At 47.2% G+C, this 24,347-nt stretch overlaps 1 protein-coding gene across 7 annotated transcripts in view; it reads left to right on the forward strand.

The window, feature by feature from the left end:
• The window catches only part of CC2D2B (coiled-coil and C2 domain containing 2B), a 1,917,855-nt gene that overhangs the window by 1,810,064 nt on the left and 83,444 nt on the right, over window positions 1-24,347 (forward strand). For 6 of the 7 annotated variants that reach the window (XM_078643430.1, XM_078643434.1, XM_078643436.1 and 3 more), the window contains one exon: window positions 22,997-23,131. The exons of the other annotated variant lie outside the window; for it this stretch is intronic. In XM_078643430.1, coding sequence (XP_078499556.1) covers window positions 22,997-23,131 — 135 coding nt within the window. The remainder of the gene's footprint in view (window positions 1-22,996; window positions 23,132-24,347) is intronic. 7 annotated transcript variants of the gene reach the window in all.

Raw genomic sequence — 24,347 nt, forward strand, 5'->3', positions numbered from 1 at the left:
GGTCTCAATTATGTGAAATGGTTGTTTCTTACTAGCAGGAGAATGTATCTGGACCTTAAATCCTGACAGAAGTCACACAAAAATGAAGTGTAAGATATCTTGGTCCGAGAAGTTATTGTAGGGACACGATTTTAAATGACCCCACTTATGGAAACCTTTAGAAAGAGCTAAATACCAATGATTAAGTTAAACTCGAACCTTGTTAATAAAAACCGATGGCGTGCATTGGTAATAGATGACAAATAAGGTTCCCCTGGGACACGTTTTCAGCAGAGTGCATTGGCTCACTGTAGGTTTAAGTAGCACCCTGCCCTCTCTTTCACTTTGCCACCTGGTTAAAAACACATTTTTTATATCCTATATCTCTCCTGGCCGCAGCTGTTAAGGGTTGGTAAACAGATTTGAACAACCCACACTCCTCAGCATCAGCTTGACATACCTGAGCCAAGGTATGTCAAAAGCGCTGGCAAGTGACCTACAGTCCTCAATCACAAGCTGGTTTAGTTTGAGGGCTAATCCCCCGCAAAATTGGCCAAAAGCAACGAGGTCTGTGATGTAACCTAGCACTACTTCCTCATGAAGTGAAAATGATGGTGTACCAGCAGGAACAGCCAGAAGACTGTTCAGGAACTTATTTTCAATCATGTGTAGCTCTCCCACATCTTTGTACCCCCAGACATTGCACCCGTAAATTGCCATTGGTATGCACTTCTCACCGGTTTGGCCCCAAGCCTCTTGGCGAAATCTGAGGTCACACGTACAGCTCTAAATAAAATGTTCTTTTTAAGGGATTTTTGTGCTAACCAGAAACCTCTGTCTTCAAAGGGTACTGTGAAATATGGGAAAGCTCAAACTTTGGAGAGCTCTTCATCTTAGCCCAAAAACTAGGTCCTAGCGGCTTCCAACAGTCATTCATCACTACATGCGATTTAGATTGATTCGTGGACAGATCTAAAGAGTCCAAAAAAACTATAAAGGCATTCAAGAGGTGTTGTAGGCTGTAGGAAGCTGGCTCTGTATATGCTATACCAAAGTGAAGTATAGTGTGCACAGAGTCCAGTGGAGCAGGGCAGCTGGATGCAGGGGTGTCTTTTGAGGTCGTATTTCACCTTATCGGGCCACTCGTGGTTGGGCTGGTTCTCCATGCAGAGTCTGCAGGGGAAGTCGGGGAGTCTTGGAGGGGTCAACCCACGGTGAACTCAGACTCTGGAGTGCTGCCAGACCTCGCTGGAACCGGTGGGCCACTTGAACTCGGGCGGTAGGCCATGAGTGCAGTGGTGGTTTACAGGCATCTGGTTTCTTTTTTCCTCAACAGGCTCGGAGTCTTTTGAACAGACCTGCTGTTCACAGGAGATCCAGTCTTCGTTGAAGGCAGTCAGTCCCCGCGGGGGTACAGGAGGTCGCTGGTTGCAGGACAAGATGATTTTGGAGCAGGATCTCTGGAAACTGCAGACGGGCCGGTAGGGCTGGAGACAAGTCAGTTGTTCTCTACAGTCTCCTCTGCTGGCCGTCTTCTTTCGTACTTTTTCTTCTTAGTTTGCGGGAATCTGCCTTCTTGGTTCAGGGCTGCCCCCTAAATACTATATTTAAGGGGCGTTTTAGGGGACTCGAGGTCAGTAGCCAATGGGCTACTGACCTTGGGGTGACTACACCCTGGGGGTGCTCACCCCATGTGCGGGAGTGAGCACAGTCCCTAATCCTGATTGGGGAGTGCCTGCCATCTGCAAGATGGTGGGCACTGAAGAGGGGGCTTCACCTCACTTCCCCCACCTGAGGGGTGGGGTTGGCAGAGGTGGGCATACCTTATGGCCTGGCTAATTTTTCCAGCCTATCTTCCCACCGAAAAGGAGGGGAGACAGGAAGGGGGCCTGCTCCTGATAGCAAGAGAGGCCGGAGGTTGCATTACAAAGGCTGCAAGGTCTTTGAAGCTCCCCTGCCACAGATAGCTCTTCCTGGTTTGGGGGAGGAGTGAACACCTCTGCCCAGAAAAGGCTTTGTTTCTAGGCTCAGGGAGCTAAGGCTCCCACCCTAGGTGTCCAGAGACATGTCTTGTGGTGACAGGCTAGTCTGTACCAGTCAGGGAAGCCACCAGAGGCTGCTAGTTTTTCAGAAGGCCTCTCTAAGATGCACTCTGAGTACATCTTTCATTAAATCCCACAATGCCATCAGTGTGGGTTTAATGGGCTGAGAAGTTTGATACCAAACTTCTCAGTTTTCAGTGCAGCCATTATGGTACTGTGGAGTTTGTAATGAAAAACTCCCAGCACCATATACTCTTAATGGCAGCACTGCACTTACAATGTCTAAGAATCGACTTAGACACTGCAGGGGTACAGGGCTTACACACCTTTACCCTCACCACTGGTATAGTGCACCCAGCTAGAGGGGTGGCTGACCTATGCCAGGGCAGTGGGTTGTAGGCAGGGCACACAGGGATGTGTGCCATGTCGAGTATTTACTTTGTTTTACAGCAAAACACGCAGCCTGCAATGGCAGGGTGTGTGTGTCAAGGTACAGGGCCTCTAACAGTGGCACAATAAGTGTAGCAGCCCTTAGAGGTCTTCCTTGGTCACATTGCCCTGGTTACCTGTGGTACCATTTACCAGGGGCTGGCCTGTGGCCAGAGATGCCAATTGGGTTTGGGTGCAGTTTTGGAGAAAGAACAAAGGCCCTGGGAACATGATTGGCAGGGACCAAGGTCACATGAAGTCAAAAGTGCATCAGTAGTCTGGCAAAAAGTGGGGGGTTACTGCAACAGAAACCCAGCTTCTCAAATAGGCCGACAGCAGTCCGCGCAATTAGGACCTCGTCTTCTGCGTATAATAAGGCAGGAATTAATTTGGGGCTCACTCTAGGAATGTCCCTACAGGCGGCTGTCAAAACATTCCCCAAATCGTTTATGGATAGGGTGAATAACAGGGGAGCCATATTGCAACCCTACCTCACCCCCCTCCGTAAACCCAATGAGGTGGACAGGCTGCTGTTCTTATCATACCTCACTGAAGCAGATAAATTGGAGGGGAAAGGTATGTTAAAAGGCAGTAGCTCAGGTTCTATACTCAAGTTCAAAAGAAGAGACCAAAGCTTGGATAAATTTACTCGGTCGAAACCTGAGGTGAGATCCATGCAGGCAACACCATTGGCTACAGTATACTTACCCATAATTAACTGCAGGTTGACACACTGATCCAGCGTCCTTCTCCCCTGCCTGAAGCCGTATTGGAACTCGGATATACATTTTTTATTTTCCAGCCAGGATGTTAAACGCCCCAAAATAGCCTTCCCCAAGAATTTGGCTGCAGAGTCTAAAAGAGAAATGGGGTGATAACGTGGGTCGTTCCTTGCCCCTTTTTAAAAAAATAAGTAGTTTAATAGCTTCTGAACAAGTGGGAGATAATCCACATTTACAAGCTGCATTAAAAACCTGGGCCAGCACCTTAGCCCAGGTTTTGGGATCAGCTTTGTATAGATCTGGGGGAACATATTATGCCCGCTATACAACCCTTTGAAATAGGTAACCCATGTATGGGGGGCTATGGTGCAATCCACCCTGGAATTTTCTGTTTCTGGAATGAAGGGGCTGTTTACAAGCTCCCAGAATTTGGAGTTGTTAGTTAACACGCATGTCTGTAGTTATTACTCCCATGACTGCTCCCTAATTTCTTCTTTCCCCCGCAAAGTTGCTAATTTATATGCTTTCCTGCAAGCCCTGATCATTTCTTCATCCCTGGACCACTGCTTCAAAGCAGCCATTACATTTCTGTGAGTCCTAGAGCATGTAACATCACACAACTTATTTACTTTTATGAATTTGTTTTTACCATGGGACAAGAGGTTAGTGGCGATCTGCTTACAGAGTCTACAATAAGCGTCAAGAACCTCCTCATCTCGCGAACTGCTTCCACAACACAGTGCAATATCTCCTCCATTCGCCTGATATATGTTTTCTAAAAATTCCCCTGGTATCACCCTGTCCCACGTCAACCTTTGCGCTTGGTGCCAAGAGTCCTATTGGGTGGACCTTTTTTACTCTTTTCACCCATGTCAAGGTCCCAGGCTAGGTCCAACGTTAAAGGGTTATGGTCACAAAAATTATTCCAATTTACACTCATGGATGTAATTGCTGAAGTCAGGGAGGCACAGAAAATCGATTATGGAAGAACATCCCCTACCAACAAAAAAAAGGAATAGCTTCACCATCCCCTGTCTGCTCCAGGCAGTATGTAAAATCTGTGGAAATGGTAGGCAGTGTGTGCAGTGGGAAGGTAGAGTAGTTCCTGTTCAGGTGTCAGGCTAATCCATAGAAGGGTTGGTCCCCATTGGATTTCAGTTTTTGTAAGTGTCTCAGTTGAAAGAGTGTGCAGCATCGGAACAAAACTATCAGTTTATTAACAATTAGAGTGTCTCTAAACGAAGCCTCGTCAAACTTCACTTTCAGATATTCATTGGGAAATCCCACCCAGGCGCTGGGCCCCTGGAGGTCATACTGTCATTGTGGTCTAACCTTCATTTAGTGGTATGTGATCTTCTGGGGTAGCATTGCCTAGGACAGTCAGTCATCACTGATGATGCTTACAAATTCTTGAGCCAATTCCACCCAAGCCTGTGCCACTTTCGCTTTCACGGTCCCTCTGTCTCTAGAACCTCATATTACATCTCAGCCCAGTGTAGAACCTGCTCTGTCCATTTTGCAATACTGGGCTCTACATTACATTTACAGCTTATGGCTATGTTCTGTTTTGCTAGCAGGAGCATTAGGTTGTTTAATTTACTGCCCACTTTTCATGAACTGTATCAACTTTGAGCATACATTTCTAGGCACTTTATGGACATGCTGCCACACTAGCCTCTATTATTTGTCCATGAGTTCCGGGCCTAGGCCCTTGACCCATTTCTCCCCAACATTAGTTAGGGGTTGTTTCACATTATTCAGTATTTCAAAGAACAAGAGCGACCCATACGTCCTTGTGAACTGGGTAAGCACTGAAGCCAAAGAAACAACGTCCACAAGGAACTCATCTATCCAAACAATTCAAAATATGCAAACTAAGATAATTTGCTCGGAGTTAATCTACATCACAATATTTATATCAAATTATTCAGAAGAGAGAGCCTGAATAATTCATTTGTTTCATTGTGTACAGCTCTCCTTTTGATGTTTTATCAATAACCAATTTCCCACTTTCCACTTGTTTTCACATGATACTCACTAATTTAGGTTATGGTCACTCCACTGGGACTCACAAATCACTCTTAAATGTGCAACTATATGCAAAATTCTCGAATGCTTTTTTCCTACTCCCAGAATAAGTAATTCTGAAAGCATATGATTTGGGAGGATTCTTTATCTACTTCACCTCAGTTCTCCTGTATCAACGATACTATTCTCCAGGCACGGCCCGTGCAGGGCGTTATACCGGGGCGGTGACGTCAGGCGGGGGAGGGTCAGGGTGGGGGGTTGTAAAATGCGGGACATGGACCATTACAGGTAAGTACCGGAAAAAACCCCACGAATTTTGTTACCTGCGTTGCATCGCTAAATGTGATGCAGCGCGGGCATTAACATTTTTTTTTTTTCGGTACTTACCTGTAATGGTCCATATCCCGCATTTTACAACCCCCCACCCTGACCCTCCCCAGCCTGGCGTCACCACCCCGGTATAACGCCCTGCACGGGCCGTGCCTGCTATTCTCCAATTGGTTAAAAACTGGCCATTAGGTTAATCTGTCAATAGGATAATCTGTCAATAATTCCCTCCCTAATTCATTAGGTTAATCAGTCAATAATTCCCTCAATGATTTGAAGATACCTTCATCAGCTGTTGTCCAGATATCCTGAGTGTTCTTCCAGTCTCCAGTTTGTAAGCCCAGTAGACTTCTGATGGACTGTTTAGAAGAGTAGTTGTGCAATGACAGTGTTTGTTGCTGAGAGTTCCCCAGCCATGTTTTGTAATCTTGAGAGTCCACTCAGCATATCCCTTTTTTGCAGCAACAGTGTAAAAGCCCCCTGGGAGATCAGGGTGTCGAAGGTGCCAGATCTCGATCTGTCATTAGCAAAACATCAACATGGTGTCCACATATGGTGAAAGTTGCATGATCCACCCTATTCAGATACATGAGGTGGTGTTCCCCTTGGTTGTCCACAATGGCCGCTAGAGGTTCTATAGCTATCAAAAAAACTGTGGGGGGAGGGACCAGCCCTGTCTTGTCCCCCCCCCCACCCCAAATCTGGCATGCCTCTGATATAAATCTGCCCGTGCACATCTCAGCTGAACGGTATGTGTACAAGAAGCACATCCAATGGCGTACATTGTGCCTGAACCCTAATTGTAGCAGCATTGCACACATACATTTCCAACGGAGAATATTGAAAGCCTTTTGAAGTGGGCATGGAGTACCTTGATGTTAAAAAGGCTAACTGCAAGTATGTCTTGATTCACTGTGACACATTTGGCATCAACAATGGTTCTGCAAGGTTTCAGTCTCTACCAAGTGTATGCCCTTTTGGTCAATTAATACCTTTTAATGTCTTCCACCCCCATGGGTTTCATCAATATGAGATGCCCGGCTTCATGAACTTGGGATGCCTGATTTCACTCCTTCTCTTTGATTTATTTCTGGAACTACTAATCACCTAGTTGCTTTAGGCAAATTACATCTGCCCCAGTAAAAGTTTGCAAATGTTTTGACTCTTCCATACTGTGATGTTGGACCGAATTGAAGTCTGATGCAGTGCTTCCTGTGTGAAAATTTACCAGGAGTCCTGGGACAGTCAGGGATTACTAGGCTCAAGATGCAACAATGAACGTTTTTTACCAGTGATTTTCTGGGACTTTACTGTTGGACCCAAAATTGAACAGCAATTGCACCCTTTAAACACTTGACCCTCAGGACAACACATTTGAATAGTCCATTGCTTATTAAGGGGAGTGGGGTAAAGTGGAATCTCAAAAATCATAAAACACACCATACGGATAAAAAAAACATTGAACAGCTAGTGCTTTTACATAAGAGAAAAACATTTAATTTCCACACGTACAGCGCAATACTGTACATAAAAAGTCAGAGGACAAAAATGTGGTACACAGTATCCAAATTAACAATCGCTATATTAGGGAACTAGCTGGTACTAACGGACGCTGTTCACCATGCTAAGGCAGTGTACAATATTGACGTGCAAACTATAGCTATTACTGTCCTAGTAAAATTATTGGATCAGGTATTCTGGCTCAGTCTGTGTTTATCACCTACACCTCCCACAGAAGATATAGCTAGCTTTGTGGTAGTGCATAATATTTCCCAACGACACAGTACTCCCACAGTGTTGCTCCCCGGCACTGTATGTTTGCCTTTTAGTCCATCGCAGGTTGGCCAGCTTTTGCTGGATGCTGGTAGGGGCTGTGCAGAAAATTATTGGGTCAGGTAAACTGGCTTAGTCTGTGTTTATTGCCTACGCCTTCCACGGGACTCTGCTTAGTCCCAGCTGATGCTACTACTGACTCTGGCCCCACATCTTGTATCTGATAGAGACATCTAGCCACAGATTCCTTAACTTAGAATATCCCCAGGCTTCAGACTGGATCCGAAATTTTTTTGCAGCAGCACCTCTGCGCTCCAGGGGACTGCGCCGCCCTGATGTCGTCCACGTATGTAATGTCAGCGAGGTCATATAAGTCCCTCCCAGTGCGCTGACATCAGTTTCCTTCTTTTCTGCGTGCAACACAGATCCGGAGTGAGTGGTTCCTCTGGCCTTTGCGTCAGGAACAGTGTGTGATGCCTTCGGGCTTTAAAACTTGTAATTCTTGTTCGAGGCAGATGTCAGCAACCGACCCGCATCTTATTTGTATGTGGTGTCTGGACGAGCACCATGACTCCACGGGCTGCAAAGCCTGCTAACGCCTGAAACGGAATTCTCGGCAGGAGCGCTGTATGAAGATTCTATCGGCATGACTGTCCCGGTTGGAGTCGTCTTGCCCCCCGGCGTCTTCATCAATGGCAGGTCCCTCTACTGTCCGGTTCCGCCATCAATCGCCCTCTGGGGTCCAGGGCCATCGTTCGCCGCTTGGTAAGTCGAGGCGCTTGTCGCCGAAGTCTTCGACCTTCCCATCTTCTGTTCTTAGGTGCCCTGGTTCCCGGAACATTCCAGACGTGTCCTCCTGACAGTAATCCCCCCTCTATCCGCCCTTTCCGGGTGTGGGGGTGACGCGGGCCCAGATGGAGGCATATGCTTTAGGCCTCTCCTGTTCCTGGGGCATCCTCGGGGCCTCCGCTTTTTGTGGGGTCCCTGATGGACTCGCCGGCGGGTTCGCCCGCCGGCGCCAATTGAACCGTTCCCCTCCAGGAACGTCGGCGATGTGGTGTCGTTAGGGCGTGGTCTGCTGGGTCCCCCTCTATGGGCCACATGGAGTCGTTGGGGCGTGGCCCAACCGGGTCCCCCTCCACAACTCATGGCGCCTTTGCCGCGCCGCATAGCCATGCTGGGTTCCCTGTGTCACCGCAGGTGGTTGCCAGTACTCATATTTGAGGAGCCTCCTCAGGAGCTCCCAGATCCGGCAGGCTCTTCGCCTCCCCAGGAGCTCCATCAGGATCCTCATTCTTCCATGGGGCTCCCTTACATGGGGCATTGGTCGCAGCCTCAGTGTCTCTGGAGGGTCAGCTTACAACCCTCCCCCACTGATGAGCTGTTGTCCCCTCTGCGGAGGGCTACCAAGGCTGGTGAAGCTTTTTTTTGCGAGTGGTCTCATTGACCACCCGCATTTTAAATATGCAATCCCCTTCTGCCCCTTTACCTTGTGGACCCCTTGCTTGAGGTCCTTCACCGTGGGTCCGGAAATGTTGAGCCGCTTCTGCCCTTTGAGGCTTCACTTTATGATGCCCATTTGGGTACCTGGGTCCGGCCTGCTTCTGGTGACCCAGTGGCATGTTCCGTTTTGCACGGCCACCGCCCAGCTCCACATGATCCTGTTTGTCTTTTTGTTCACCCTGATGCACAGGGGTTTGTGTTGCAGACTGCCTTTCCTTCTCTTCCCCCACTAACACTTCCTCCCTCTCGGGAGTCCCGATCGCTCAAGTCCAGGGGTAGTAACATCTTTGCATCCACTAGTGCAGCCTTACGGTCCTTAAATACAGTGTGTGTTTTGGGTCAGGCTACCTCTGCCCTGTGGGACTCTGCAGAGTCTTTGCTTTCTGCCACATCTGAAGGTGCTCGTGTCAACCTCCTTCACAATCCGCTCCACCGTAGATGCTGCGGATTCTTTGGGCCAAGCTATGGCGGGCTCTGTTGCCTTAAGGCATCACGCTTGATAGCGAGACAGCGTCTTCCCTGAAAATATCCGGGAGCGACTGCTTGACTTGCCCTTTGATTGGGTTTTGCTGTTTGATGCTCACGCTGAGTCAGAGGTTCATCGGCTACTTGCAGGCTTTTGTCCTCCCACTTAGGTCTTCTTAGACTATCTTCCGTGGTGGTACTTTTTAATTTCGCGTCCTTAGATGCGCTCTGTGTTTAACATGGGCAGTGAGACTTACGTCTTCTTTTTTTCTGTGGTCAAGGGTGATAACCCTTTTATTGGCATCCCTTGGATGCGTTTTGCTTTCAGCTGCCTGTTGGCCAGCTATGGCTATGTTCCACAGGTTGCTGTGTCTGGTCCTCTGACTGTGGTATTGAGCCGGTGGCTCAGCTCGGTAATGTCATACGGCTCGGAAATCATGTTCACGGGTTCGGTTTGTTACTGCGCTCTGTTGGTTTGGCTTATTGCCCTAAGAGGTGCCCCCCTTTGTTTGGGGTATGCATACTCCATGTGGGGTACTTGTATGCTATCATATAGCTTTGCTTATTTTACCTGGGCCTGGAGACCGGGTGGACTCCATATATCACTTGGTGGTCCGTTTTACGGTATTCTATGTTTTTCCCTGGTGCCATCTGTTTACACCATGGTCATCCGCCTCCTTGGGAGGTTTCATGGTCTCCTCTTCGAAAACGGCTCCTACCTGCCCTTACTGTACTAGGTATGATCCGGTATGGACATGTTCATGCACTTGGCTAGTTCTGTCTCTACATAATTATGTGTTTATACATTTCTGTATACATGACGGTTGCCCTGGTATTCCTCTTCCTATGTCGCCACCTCTTCGAGGCTGCGAGGTCTGGTCCAATAACTCTATGTGTGGGGGAGCTTTCTGAGTTGTTGCAAGTTGCCATGGGTTCCTCCTTGCTCTGCTTACTGGGGTGATTTCCCAATTGTACATATGCTCCCTTTGTTGTGTTCGACGCTGTACGTGTCTTTTGTGGAGTGTTGGTCTCGGATTCTGAGACTCTTCCCACCATTCCTTAACTTGGTGTTTTGGCCACTTCCTTCTTATATGCCTTTTTTCCAAATTATCACCTACTATTGTTGAAGCTACGCCTGCGGGACCGCTCTTCGGATGGCAGTGGTCCTTGGCTACTGCCTGCTAGTCTATATTGTGGATTGTTTCTCACTTTGGCTTCATACTGTCCAGTCGGGCATTCTTATGCTTCTTGTGTGAGACACTTTAAGGTCTCTATGGCCGTTTACCCGTTGCATATTTCTACCTACTTCAGCGGGTTTAGAATTGATGCTAATTGCCCCTTCTTGCCCTTTTTAGGATTGGGTGTGCACATAGCGTGTTTCTTGTCCCGCCGGCTAATCCCAACGCATTACACAGGTTCTTGCTCTTGCCTTTGGGCTCTTGACACCGGCTCCTTCAACTTCCTTCTAAAGGCTTGTCTGTTAGGCTCTGGTTGCATCTCTTCAAGTTCCTTTCGAGCTTGAGTCGGTGTACTCATTGTGTGCCTTTAATCGGTGAGTAGTTCCTCTCTCACTTTCTCTCTCTCTCTATCTCTCGCTCGTTCTTTGCTCTCGTATAGGGCTCATGCCGTTCCTCCTGTCATTTTTATACAGGTATGGTGTAGCACCATTCTGGCGTTTTTAGAATATCTATTATTGTGTTATTTCTGCTCTTTCGAACTGCTTGGGGTGCTGTCTGGCTGTTTTGCCACAATTTCCCCCCCTTTATCAGTCACTCTGTTGCCGGATCGGGTGCTTGGCACTTTCTGTTCTTCTCTCGGAGACCCACCTCCCCTTTGGGGTATGGCTGTGGTATCTACTCTAAGTTAAAGTATCTGCGGCTAGATTTCTCTATCAGATGTACAAGTTACTTACCTTCGGTAACAATGTATCTTGTAGAGACGTTTTCTAGCCGCAGATTCCTTAACGCCCAGTCAGCCTCCCCTTTCTGCGAGAACCTTGCAGAGTGGTGTTCTCCGCTGGCCTTTTCAGTTGCCATTGGGTTAGCTCTCACAAGAGTTCAGTTTGTGGCTCCCCTCTGAGTATTTAAATATACAGTTAACCTCTGCTGAGGGGCTTCTCTCCTGTAATATGGCACAAGGAGATTCGTTTTCCTCTCCAGTTACCTTCCCTTCCTTCCGTCTTTTATATTGACTCTGGGACCTGGTCTCCTTTGGTCGTCCTCTTGGGGGTCGGTTGTACGCTAATTTAACCTCCGTTACTATAGGGAAAGGGCGAGTCTTTTTATCCTTCCTACGGTGCACTGTTCTTCTATGCTCCGTTCTTAGTAAATGACACAGTTCTACAAGGCAATATCAATCTATTTTGGTCTGTTGAGATGTTTCTTCCCTTGTTGCACTCAGGGAAGGGTCTTCGCTTAGCTTGAGGGGCTTTTCCCACAGCTTTTCACTTATATGTAGGCAGTGTCTAATTCTGTCTTTTACGATGGTGTTTTCCACCATACTCCTTCTTTGTTCATGGATTTTTCATCCCTCGCACACTGTTCCCATACTTTCACAGTTTTTTGTTGGTGGCTCCGCGTTGTGTGGCCCGGACAAGTTTCTCAGAAGAAAACTGACGTCAGCGCGCTTGGAGGGACTTATATGACCTCGCTGACGTCACGTACGTGGACGACGTAAGGGCGGGGTCGTGTGGCGCCCTCCCCCGACGCGCAGAGGTGCTTCTGCAAAACATTTCCGGATCCAGTCTGATGCCTGGGAATATTCTAAGTTAAGGAATCTGCGGCTAGACAACGTCTCTACCAGATACATCATTACCGAAGGTAAGTAACTCGTACAAATAGGCACATACTCCAGCTAAGAAATTGGGGTATCACACATACTGGTGTGGAGAAGGCATGTGCCACCAGCACTGATTGGAGGGAAAGGAAGTCAGCTTGGCCCAGAGTGCCATGGCATTCCAAACCCTGAAGGTGGAAGCAGTTACCAGGGATGAATAGAGACCCCACACTCTGTCCACGGGGTAGCCACGGTTCTCTCCCGATATGGGATCCTGCCACAGCCTGGTCCATAAAGCACCAGTGTTTCTGGGAGGCAAGGTGCACCAGGAAGCGAAGCTGAGTGGCTTGGAAGTATCTAGCTACTATTAGGACAGCAAGTCCACCCTTCAGGTTTGGGCGATAAAGTAACTGCCTACGGAGCTGAGGTTTTTTCCTTCCCAGATACATTTATTGATCCCCAGTTGCAGGGTCCGAAGGATGTGCTTCGGTGCTGTCAATGACAAGGATTGGATCTGTGAGAGGACCGTCATTTGATGGCAGCTATCCTGTGCATCCAAAATCAAAGGAGGGAAGGAAGTGCAGTGTTCCAGGATGAAGGAGGAGGTTAGGTGAGACCAATGTGTCCTGACCGTCGAATCCTGCCCCTTACAATGATCCTCTATTGAGGTAGAATAATAGGCCGATATTCCCGAAGAGACAAGCCAGTCGTCTTCATTAGGTCATCCCTATTAGAGGGAGACCCGAACCCCCTGACAAGGGCATACTACACTCACTTCTGGTCCTGATGTAGTGCGCCCGACTTCGGGGTCCTCAAGTCACGAAACATGTTGTTACATGCCAGGCTTCCTGTACCTTGTCTCTGTTACCTACAATAGCACTACCACTCTCATAATGCATTGGACCAGGGGATCGGTTTGTGTACTATCACATATCACACTGGGAAAGTGTGATCAGGTGACCACAGGACTATAAAAGAGGCTTGCCCACTAACTCAGGTGCTTGGCTTACTCTCTCTGTGTGGACCACGCCCCTTAACCTGGAATCTTTCTTGTTGAACTTCCTGTTGTACTCCTGCAACCTTTGTTGGACCTTCCTTGTGAGCTGGTGTTACCTCTTCCCTTTTTTTGCTACAGTTTGGCTCTTGTGAACACTCCAGTATGAGGCTCCAATAGGATTGTATCATGGATTCTTTTATCTACTGCCTTCCGTGGAGCTCCTGACTTTCCACGCTTACCTCGCTGTGTTACCGGCCCGCCTTACCAACAGCTGACACGCTGCGCTCTCCCTAGCGCACATTTAGGAATTACGCAGTGGGGGGTTCAGGCTTCCAGCTTCCTTTAACCACTTCCCGCTACTGCCCTGTCTGGATGTTTTGTAAAACAGTGTGAGGACGTGCTGCTTACTTTGTTCTTGACCGCGACTTTCACGCAGTAGAAAATTGCTTTTGTTTACATTTAAAGGCGCAAGGCTTAAACACGAAGTTCTTGTCCATCTCTCAGTCACTGACAGCCTTTTCATTAGAATTTTGCCAGCGTTGCTTTTGTCGTTGTGCACTTCTGGAAAGCATGTGGGGCATTTAAGAAACGCAAAGTGATATAAGACGCTGGATATAAAGACAGTGTAATTTTTTTTGTTTTGTTATTTTTGAATCCATAACTTTATTGAGGTGCACTTCTATGTGGACGCTCCGGTAGGAGTCAGCGCTAATAATCTCTTCTACAGCATCAATTTAACCGCCCCAAAGGCAGACATATGCCTCTGATTATTTGCTTTTGCTGCATTACACGCTCTGAAAATTGATTGAGCAGTTATTTTTTACTTCATCCCAGAAGGGACTAATTATTATTCTGGACACCCCCCACATAACTGTGAGTATGAGATGGTACACAACCCGTATTCTCTGACCCTTGACTTCACAGTATATCTTTCTCATTGTTGTTTAAGGAAAGCCTTCTTAACACTTGCCATTTCTTCGTTCCTCCTTTTTTGTTGTTTTCTTGTTGATGCAGTCTTGGGACAAAGGCTCCTGGTTCTCGATTTTCCTATCTGCTGGCCCAGCTTGAGATCTTCCTTGGTGGTCCTTTTGTTGTCTCTTCTCTCCCTTGGGGACTAGTCATTTTTCATTAACAGGTTGGAGGTGGCTTTCCTTAGGGGAGAGTGGGGGCCCCTTCTTCGCTGCCGCGAATACTGGTTCTTCTGCCATTTGGAAGTAAGTTCTGACACATGTTGACCACACCCCATTATAAGCTATCCTGGTACTCGATAACCATATGATAGCAAACTGTTTTAATTAGACCTGGTAGCTACCCCCTATAAAACCTTGTTCTGTGGATACCAGAGGCTATTTTAACCACCACCCGCACTTTTCACTAGCTACACTGTTAGGTGGCCCCATCACTTGCATTAATCTTTACAGCATTCTCAGATCAAAAAGATCTCCTATAAAGAGCCCCCAGGCCTGTCAGGCATTGCAGCGCCGGCTTGACAAGGAGCACCCAATGATAAAGCATGACACCCTAACGGGTGTATGAGGGCTACAAGATCTGACTTACAGGTCTTCCCATTCAGGACTATTAGTCACAATGGTCCACCCTTAGGGACCCCACTTTGGCTAAGGAGGAACTAAGGAACTAACCCTGTCTTGAGATTCAAGCTATCCTGTGCAGCCATGACAGTTGCAGCCGTCACCGGTTAGCCCAGTCCGACAAAACCTGTGATGTAAGAGCAGTGTAGTTAAGGGGCACTGTCTTTGCAATTGTTTGGGCCAGTTTGATTCCCAGGTATGGACTCGCCCGCCCATTCAAAGTGGAACACAGAATGGAGATAGGTTTCATTTAGCGGAAAAAGAGATAGGTTAAAAATGTGGGACTTTTGACTGTTAACCTTAAACCCTGAGACTTCCCTTAAGGATTGAAGCTCCAACACTAGGGCGAAGAGGGACAACAGTGGGTCAGTGAGGGCAATAATAATGTAATTGGCATAGAGGCTAATGATAAGCCATTCCCCTCCAAAGGGTATTTCTACAATGACGCAATCCTCTCTCACTCAGTGGCTTAGGGGCTCCATTTACAAAGCAAATAGCAGAGAGGAGAGGAAATATCCCTGTCGGGTACCCCTCTGGATGGGAAAGGGCTGGGATGACATATGGTTGACCCTTACCGACACCCATTGTGAGCTGTTGACCCAATGTTGAAATCTGTCTCCGAAGTCTAATTGTTTCCAGGTTGCAAAGAGATAGGGCCAGTGTACGGTGTCAAATGCCTTTTCAGCGTCAATTGAAAGGTGGACAGCCTCCTTCCTGGACAGGTGGATCTTGTCCATGAGGTGGATGATACGCTTGGTTTTATCCCCACATTGCCAATTGGGGATGAAACTAGCCTGGACAGGATCGGCCAGGCCAGGCTAAGATGGTTAAGGGTTGTGCAAGAATGCTTGTAAAGAACTTGGCCTCAAAGTTAAGAAAGGAGTTAGGCCTATAGAACCCACATAGTGTGTTGTCTTTATCTGGTTTGAGAATGATGGAGATAGATGCCTCGGGCAAGTTTTCAGTGATGATCCCAGTATCAGCAAAGGAATTAAAGAGCCGGGTAAGTAACGGAGCCAGGGTGTGACAGAATATTTTGTAGTACTGAGGGGAGTAGCCGTCGAGCCCAGGGGCCTTTAGTGGCTTCATTCGGGGAATAGCCGAGACCACCTACGTGATCCTAACAGGCTTTTATAGATTTTCAGATTCAAGTGAGGTGAGCGGGGTCACAGGGGATACTTCTAGGTATAAAAGAACATGTATTTGTAAATCTCACATTCACTTGTGGGTATTTCACCCCTGAATAACAGATGCTTATCGCTACCCAACTGAATGGTATTCATTTTATCGACCTCAGAAGGATGTAAGGTTGAGTTGACCCGCCATGATTTGAACCTGTGACGGTGAGGTCTAACACAGGCTTCTACAGTGGATGCATGAGTCGACTAAGCCACCGGACCCTGCTGGTATGGAGGAATGCCGTCCACACGACAGTCGGGGGCTTTGTATGGTGTTTTTCAAAAGTTCTGAAAGACTTCTGAGATTTCCTGAAAGACTTCTAAGATTTGCGCATCCTCGCTAACCTCAATACCTTTATTATTATGGTTCATTTTAACAGCATCCCTGCACATTTTAGCCCATAGAGGGTGGGCCAGCAACCAGCGACCGCGATTACTCCCTAGATAAAATGTATGCTTTAGCTGTGACATCAAACGTTCCGCGGTGTCGTGGTCTAGACACTTAGGTGCAGATGCGCCTTCTCTAACTCCCGCCCCACTCTTAGGGCCCTGGTGCGTTTGTGTATGGCTTACAGTGGCAAGATCATTTGCTCAAAACCAACACATTTTTCCCTTCCCGGTAGCGGTTATCAACCACTGAAATAGCTGTCAGTTTCCCTCTGACTACTAGCTTTAGTGCCTCCCAAAGAGAGGCCACAGACAGATGTCTACCCGTAGTGTTATTCTCAAGGAAATTGGTGAGTACCTCTCAAACTGCAGTTAGCATGGCTTCAGACTGGAGAAAGCTATCCTGGAGCATCCACTGAGAAGATCAGGCGGTGCTCCAATTCTCCTAAATAACTGTTGAGAGTGGGGCATGATCGGAAATGGACATAGGAGTGATTTGTGTAATCCTTTGTATTAGGGTAGGAGAGTCGCAACTTACCCCTTAAGGCACAGATACCCAGCCACTGCAGTCCTTGAGGCAAAAAGGCTCCAGAATGACTGAAACACTGGATCGATCGGTCCAAATCTGCATCCATGACAAGGTTGAGGTCACACCCCACTAAGATAACGGCATCAGGGCATTGCAAAACCAGTGTTAGGGCTCCTGCAATGAATTTTTCTTGCTTGTCATTGGGCACATACAGAGAGTCAAGCGTGATAGGAAGGTGACCCACTTGTATCCGGTAGGCAAACATCCGTCTTAAAATCTCAGCTACTTTAATCAGGACCTCACCCCGGAAAGCCCTAGAGAGAAGGATCACCAGCCCACCTTTTTTTGCAGGCCCTGAGGACCAAAACAGGTGAGGGAACCAGCAGTATTTCATCCTGTGTTTATCCATGGGGAGAAGTTGCATCTCCTGAAGGAGGCAGACGTCACAGCCGGACTGCTCTAGGAGAGTCAGGACGGTGGCCCATTTGGTCGGTCTATTGAGGCCCTGAACATTGAAGCAGGCAAATTTAACCTCCAAGCATCTGGATGGAGGATAGGCTACGTCACCGCCCCCCCAACATAACACTCAGGTTGATGGGAAGACAATGCCAAATGAGGTGAGACAATCTGGGACCCATATCATGTGCGGAGCTGTGGTCAGTCTGAGTAATGTGAAGAAGAACACACAACTGTATTGGAAAGAAAACTAAGTGGTATACAGGTCCATGACTGGCGGGAAACTGGAAGCTGGGCACGGTCCAGGCGGAGAGGCAGCGTGCGGTCTTCGATGTGTACGAGTATAGGGCCACACCTTCGCCACCTCAGACCAATGCAACAAAGGGAAGTTCCTGGGTATAAACGTGTGCTGAGATCACCGAGAGTTGGAGATTTCGAAGGGCATGTGGAATTTTTGCTAGTACCAGATGCCAGACTGTCCAGTACAGCTTGATGTTCCTGAGCATGTTCCTTCGGAGCGTGGGGGGGGTATTTCTTATGTTTGCCAGAGCACAGATCGTGGGTGGATCCCCATGCTGACCCGGGTGTTGAGTAGGCAGTAGAGTCCCTAGGCTGGCCCAAGATGTAGTGATTCTTCCCCTGCATCTTGGGTTGAAACAGTTGTCCCTCCCAGTAAAAGACCAGTCTGAAGTGATGACCCCCAACTGTACAAAACCTCTTTGGAGCATGAGAATTCAGTGACTGGTTTAAAGTCTCGGCAGCGCAGGAGGGTGAGCACTGGGATGTCCTGGAAGAGCGCTATTTGATGTCTGTGGAAGTGTATAGTGTGCAAGTCTCTGGCCTTCTTGATAATGTCTACCTTGGCCTGGAAGTTGTGTCCACATACCAGGATGTCCGGGGGCCTGCTGTTGGGTCTCCAGAGTGACTGACCCGGTGCACCCTGTCAAGTTGCAGAGTGGTGTCTGGACATAGCCTTGTATTTCGGGGCCCTCAGTGCCCACTGGGAGCTCCTGCAGGGTGAACGTTGTTGTGGCAGGATCTGTCCTTCATATCCTCTGCATGGGCCTGAAGGTCAGCCTGTTTTTCGTGCAGATTGATAACCTCCTACATCAGCATCTCAACTCCGTGCATCTGGCAATTTCATTATCCTCTAGGAAGGATATTTACTCTCTTACGGAGCTCAGGTCCTGCTTCACATCTCGCAGTTCTTGAAGAGGCCCCTTTTGAGGTCCTGGATGTCCGCCTTGGGGGAGTCAAACAGGTAGGCCAGAACGGCCCAGGTCACTGGCACCTAATCCTGGTCGTGATCCTCCACTGAGTCTGTCTGATAAGGCAGTTGTGAGCCCAAGGTGGGTTCCTTAAAGGCAGCTGAGGTAGACCGGGTTAGCATGTTGTGCACGGAATGTTCTAATTTGCTTTTTGCTGCCATTAAGGTGAGGGTAATATGTGCTGCAAGTCTATGTCCATGCAGCTGCAGGTCCCCATGTGGCACACCAATAAGCTGTCCCCCACCAGGCCCTGCAGCATGTGCAAGCATTCACAGCAGAAGGCAGACGACGTTGAGGGTCTGTATTTTCTTCCAAGAGGCAATCAGGCATTAGGGCGAACAGCTATTGTAGTCTCAAGAGGCAGCTGGATCCGTGGGGCAGCATCAACAACTCATTGCTTGACCAGGGAAGTCACCAGGCAGATTTGTCCATATGAATGGAACACACCACAGGCCAGGCCCCAGTCTGCATTCTTACCAAAGGCCTGCCTGGTCATCAGACCCCATCTGGAATCTCCACTCTAGGCCCCAGGACGCTTTCACCGCTACAAATCTGGTGTTGCAGGGTGCGTTCAAAGGATCATCCTGGGGGTCCCCCAGCCTGTGTTGTTGTGGGCAAGACTTCTTCCTTTCAGTGTCTGGGAGGCAGCTAAATGGCTGGGAACCTGCGGTGGCCGTGTCCTCCTGAGGCCACCACCGGTGTCACAGAACTGCTCCGGCCCTCCAATCATCTCCGGGCTGCCCTGCTCTCCGCATCAGTGTAAGCCGGATACCGCTATGATGCGAAGTTGTGCAGTGCAGCTGGCAGGGCTTAGACTCTGGTGGCCGCCATCTTGCCATTCATCAGGTTGGCCATACTTGCAACCAAACGGTGGCAAGAATCCTCCAGGCGATATAATGAGCCCTTTAATGGGATCGAGGGTCTCTGTCACTCAAACACAGCGCTGGTCAGTCACCGCCTCGGGAAGGAGCAATGGGGCACTCTCATTGGAACTCAGGCGTGGACAGCTGCCATCTTGTCTGGTTCAGGACCAGCTGTGTGCTGCAGCTAGAGTTCTCTGAGAGCCAAAACGCACCTCTCCTTGGGAAGCTCGGAGGTCTCAACTGTTGCTGGGACAATTTGGATGCTGCAATGTGCCCCAGGACTCAGCAATTAACAACACTTGGTGGTCCCCCCAGCGGAGGAGCGAACACCCCGTCTCACCCCACTACCATCTTGGCACGCACCCGAATATTTGTAAAGGTACAATCTACTCTGTTATTGCACATTTGCAAGGGTCAGGATGTTAGCGTTAGCTGGAGGATTAGATGCAGAAGGAAGATGAAGCAGAAAAACAATAATGAGATGCTCAGAACAAATGGTGGAAGTAGCACTCCAAGTGGCTAGGTCTGAGTTCCTGCTAAAAACAGTATGTAATATGCCCCTTGATATGACTGGGAACCTGCACCAGTGAAGAAAATTCAATTTTAGATATTGGAGCACAGAAAAAAAGGAGGTAGAGGTGTCTGTGCATTTATCAAACCAATGGAAAAGTCCCATGGTTCTAATTTGGAGTTGTTTCTGGTTAACAGGTAACCAAGCAGGACTAAAAGGGTTTGCAAGCTGCCGAGATTTCTTCCTGATGGGGTTATATTTCAGGCAAGTGCTACATCGGCGCAAATGCAACCAAGAACATTGGGCTTGCTTAAGTTTTATATGAACGCACTTTTGAATCAACCTCTAATAGTGACATATTGTATTACTCAAGTTTGGTGTGCGAGCATCAGTGTAAACAAGGTTTTTGAACTTGTGTGTTCCAACTTGAAGACCGTTGAGCTGTCTGCTCTCCTGCTGTGCTTAATACGCATCAGCTGTATACACTTGAGTGTTAATTTGATTACTTATATTTACTGTTTCAGACTGGTGCAGATGTGTCACTTAAGCCTCTGCTACCCATAATCTATAGAGTACAGTAGCCAATATTTGTATATGAGGGCACAGACTCAATATTGATGAGCAGACACTCACACCAGTTGGTGTTAGGGGAACTGAGGGAGCTAGATTGTTATAGGCCCTTCCACCTCTCCTGTAATCTGTCCTTGTGTAGAATTAAATACCCAAGAGGAACCCTAGTAAAAATGGTGACTTCATTATTTAAAATAAATCAAGATTTTACTGAATTACTAAAGTCGAGTTGGTTGGAGGCCAATAGATGATGTAGTACTGTCTGTTTTTTAACTATAGACCGTGGGGAATATTTATGGAGAGTATGGTGCAGGGCAGGACAGCAAGTCATCTAGATGCGCTGCCCTGTGTAACAGGGAAAGTGTAGGAATGTGCCAAATGTATCCAATACTTTTGAAAACAACAGTGGTCCCATGCATAAGTAATTTAACCGCATGCGTGCGGGCGGAATTCCGCTCGTACGCTGAGATTTTTAAAATCGCATGTTACGTGACGAGCTGGGCTCGTCATGAGCGTGCGAGGAGGCTACGCCATGACGAGCCCAGCTCGTCATCAGCGTCGAAGGGGTTAAGAACAACAATGAATATAGCCACAGTGGATGCTATATTTGGTTATGACATGTCCAGCCGGACAGAGGTCCCAATCTTTTTACTTTTAGAAAGAATCACACAGAATACCTTCAACAATTCTTCGTAGTAGGGCACAACTCTGTACCCTAACACATACAGATTGGCATGGTGAAGAATTCACAAACAGACAGGACAGGGCTTTTAGGCAAAAGCTACGGATTTCTGTGAGTAGAACAGTAACAGAAATTCTATTCACACCATTACAAGTATATCTCATAAGATATACGTTTTAGAGTATATGGTGTTTAGAAAAGTCGACGGCGTTTCGATCCATCAGAGGGATCATCATCAAGACAAAATGATGCCTAAACAATATAAGCCTCTATAGCCGGTGGGGCCCAGACAATAAGTTTGGGCAAGGTGAATTGCGGATGGTTAATAACCCGACAGCCCGTGATACGGGAGCCTTGAGGTAACGCGCCAGCAAAGTGCTCGGTCGCGTTTTGGAAGGGAAGTCCGCCGAATCAGTGGGCAGTAGTGTCTTCCTGGCAGTTGCAAATGTATCCAATACAGCACATTCCTATCCTCTTCCCTTGCGCTGGCGCAGTGGCAGCCTAGCGCCAATGCAGACACCCTTGTGTTGTGCACAAAAAAGATCCCTGAGAGGCTTTTTTCTCTTTCTATGTGTGCTGCAGCACACATAAAAAGAGAACGGAACAAGGAGAAATAAACACATTTCTCCTCGTTATGCCTCCTCTAGGAAGGCGGAAGATTTTTTCACATTCCCAGTGTTACAAGTCCATGTAAATTTGGGAATGCATCAGAATCCATGGGAGTTGCGTGGTAGTACACATCACAATGAAACACCTAACCGAAGGCATAATAAGGCAATGCAGTGATTTGCGCTGCGTTGCCTTTCTTCAAATTTATGAAGCCACTCAAAGTGGCTTTGAGTGACTTCATTACCCTGTTGTACAGGTTTGCATCGTACATGTACCACATTGTGTGGTGCAAGCATGACGCAAAGATCTCATAAATATGACCCGTGGTTTTCAGTAAAGTCCATTGCAGTAAGCCGCTAGAGAAGGTGGTATGTTTTCTGGCACCTTTTAATAAAAAATGGTTTGGTCTTTAGTGGATTCACCATTGCATACGATATCACAGGGTTTTATCATAGTCGCTCTATGTAGAGTTAAGTGGGAACTATGTCAAAGCACATGATGTATGATGAGAAGAACTGGAAATCAGTGAAAATTGTCCCTTGAGGACTAATACACAAAGGTGTTTGGGCATCTAAGTTCCACTTAGATGCACTATTAAATCCATTTGAAGTGCTACAATTTGTATCAAATTTCTATATGTCAACATTTCAGCTTGGTGAAAATTCTGTCTGTTGTGCATGCGAGAATTTCTGGAAATGTTTATAAGTCATAGCTTTCCATGAGTATTCTTCGAGATATATGAAGGCTCCAAAAAAGTTAGAAATGCTGCTGGATTTATATGAAATACCTTTCTTTCTTTTCTTGCCTTCCCTTTGTGACTGTGGCAATGTAAATGTATACAGAAAAGCAAAATATGGTGCAGATGATCAGTTAACAAAAACTGTTGATACCTAAGGTTAATTAGTTCTGCAGATCTTCACAGCAAATGTACTCAATAATTCACTCACACACTCGCTTGTAACTTCACACATTCAAAATAACTGTTTGCAGAAATTGTTTGTAATGAGATTTGGTAATGCATAGATAGATGAAAGAGATTTATTTTATTGGACAATAAAATGTATGTTTTCTGTACTGTTCCAAACATTTTCATATTCCGTCAGCTATGTAATATGGAATATATAAAATGTGTAAATATAGAACCTCTTTTTGTACTATGTGGAAGAACTGCAGTGATAAATGATAAGCCATTTAAATAAAATTATGAAGAAAATACTGTCCGAATATAACTGACTCAGATGTAAAAGTTAACATATAAAATATTGAATTACCAAACTTGTTTAATATGGATTTATCACATATATTTTTTAATAGGGACCAGTGGCATATGTGCTGACAGATGAACATTTAGATTTTTTTCTTTGGAATCCAATGAATGGCCAGTACTACAAGCAGTTTGATATTTATTGTCCTCTGCAGAGTGTTGACTGTTTAATTGGTACAGATAATGTAAGTATGCTGAATTCAAAGTGTAGCAAAATAGACGGTATTTTATTAGAGTTGTGTGAAATCTTAAGTACATCCAATTGCAGTACGCTTAAAACTGCGACTGTTATTTGCTTTCTTTGAAGCGCACAATATTATTCCAAACACAAATACCACTCTCAAAACCTGCCTGGACTATGCATTAGTGCCAGATGAAAATCAAGTTAAGGGGTGCACACTAAGGATCTGATTATGAGTTTGGCAGTGTGGAACGGGGCGGCACGTGATGTCACTGCCCCGCTCTCACACTGCCAAACTCCAGCTATGACCGCCTGCCGGATTAGAAGTAGTAATCCGGGCGGGCGATCCTGCAGTAGCTTGCACACAGCGCTCCTTTTCAAAGGCTCATAGGAGAGCAGCACCATGTAATCACCACAGCGCATTCCAGCACATCTTGGACTGTAAATTCCATGCTGTCCTGGAACAGGGGGCCACCCCATGTGCCCCCCTGCATGCATTTCCAGGCGATGAGGCAATAGGGGGACGTGTAAGGCCTCCTTTATTTCCTCACCACCACAGTTTTCATGGCGGCCTCACCGCCATGAAAACTGTGGCAGTGAGGAAACTCCAAATATGCTTGATGGTGCCATAGCTGCACCATCAAGCAAATTGGAACCTCTGACCGCCACGCCACGCTACTGCCAGGGATCGCAGATTCCTGGCGTCTGCGACGGTCCTATTTCGGTCCAACCACCGTACTCATAATACGCCGGTCGGACAGCTGATGCGGCGGTCCACGACCACCACTGCACCTCCACCGCGAGTTTGGTAATCCGATGGACCACCAAACTCATAATTAGACCCTAAGTGTGGAAGCAGATTTTTGCAATATAGTATTAGTATTTTAATATTTATTCTGAATTTCTACAGAGAGCAGCTAGGTCTGCCGCAGTAAAATTTGCTTTTTGGGCCTTGTCACAGTAGAGACAAGTTAAAAATTATTTTCTGTAGCTTCCACTTTTAAATACCACGCACCCTAACTTGTGGAGTATAAAGCTTACTTACTAATATTTAAAAGTGTGGTTTTTAGGTCGAGCTCAGCAATGCGAAGCATTTCGTCTAGCTCGATAACTTATGTTGCCCGTCTCCTGGGAATCTGAGACAGGGGTCGGGCACACGCGGCGATTGGTTTCTGTGGATGCGCACGTCCAGGCCGGCGCCGTCCACATCCCCTGCCTCA

Source organism: Lissotriton helveticus, chromosome 5_1 (genome assembly GCF_964261635.1).
Source record: "Lissotriton helveticus chromosome 5_1, aLisHel1.1, whole genome shotgun sequence".
NCBI classification, from domain to species: Eukaryota; Metazoa; Chordata; class Amphibia; order Caudata; family Salamandridae; genus Lissotriton; species Lissotriton helveticus.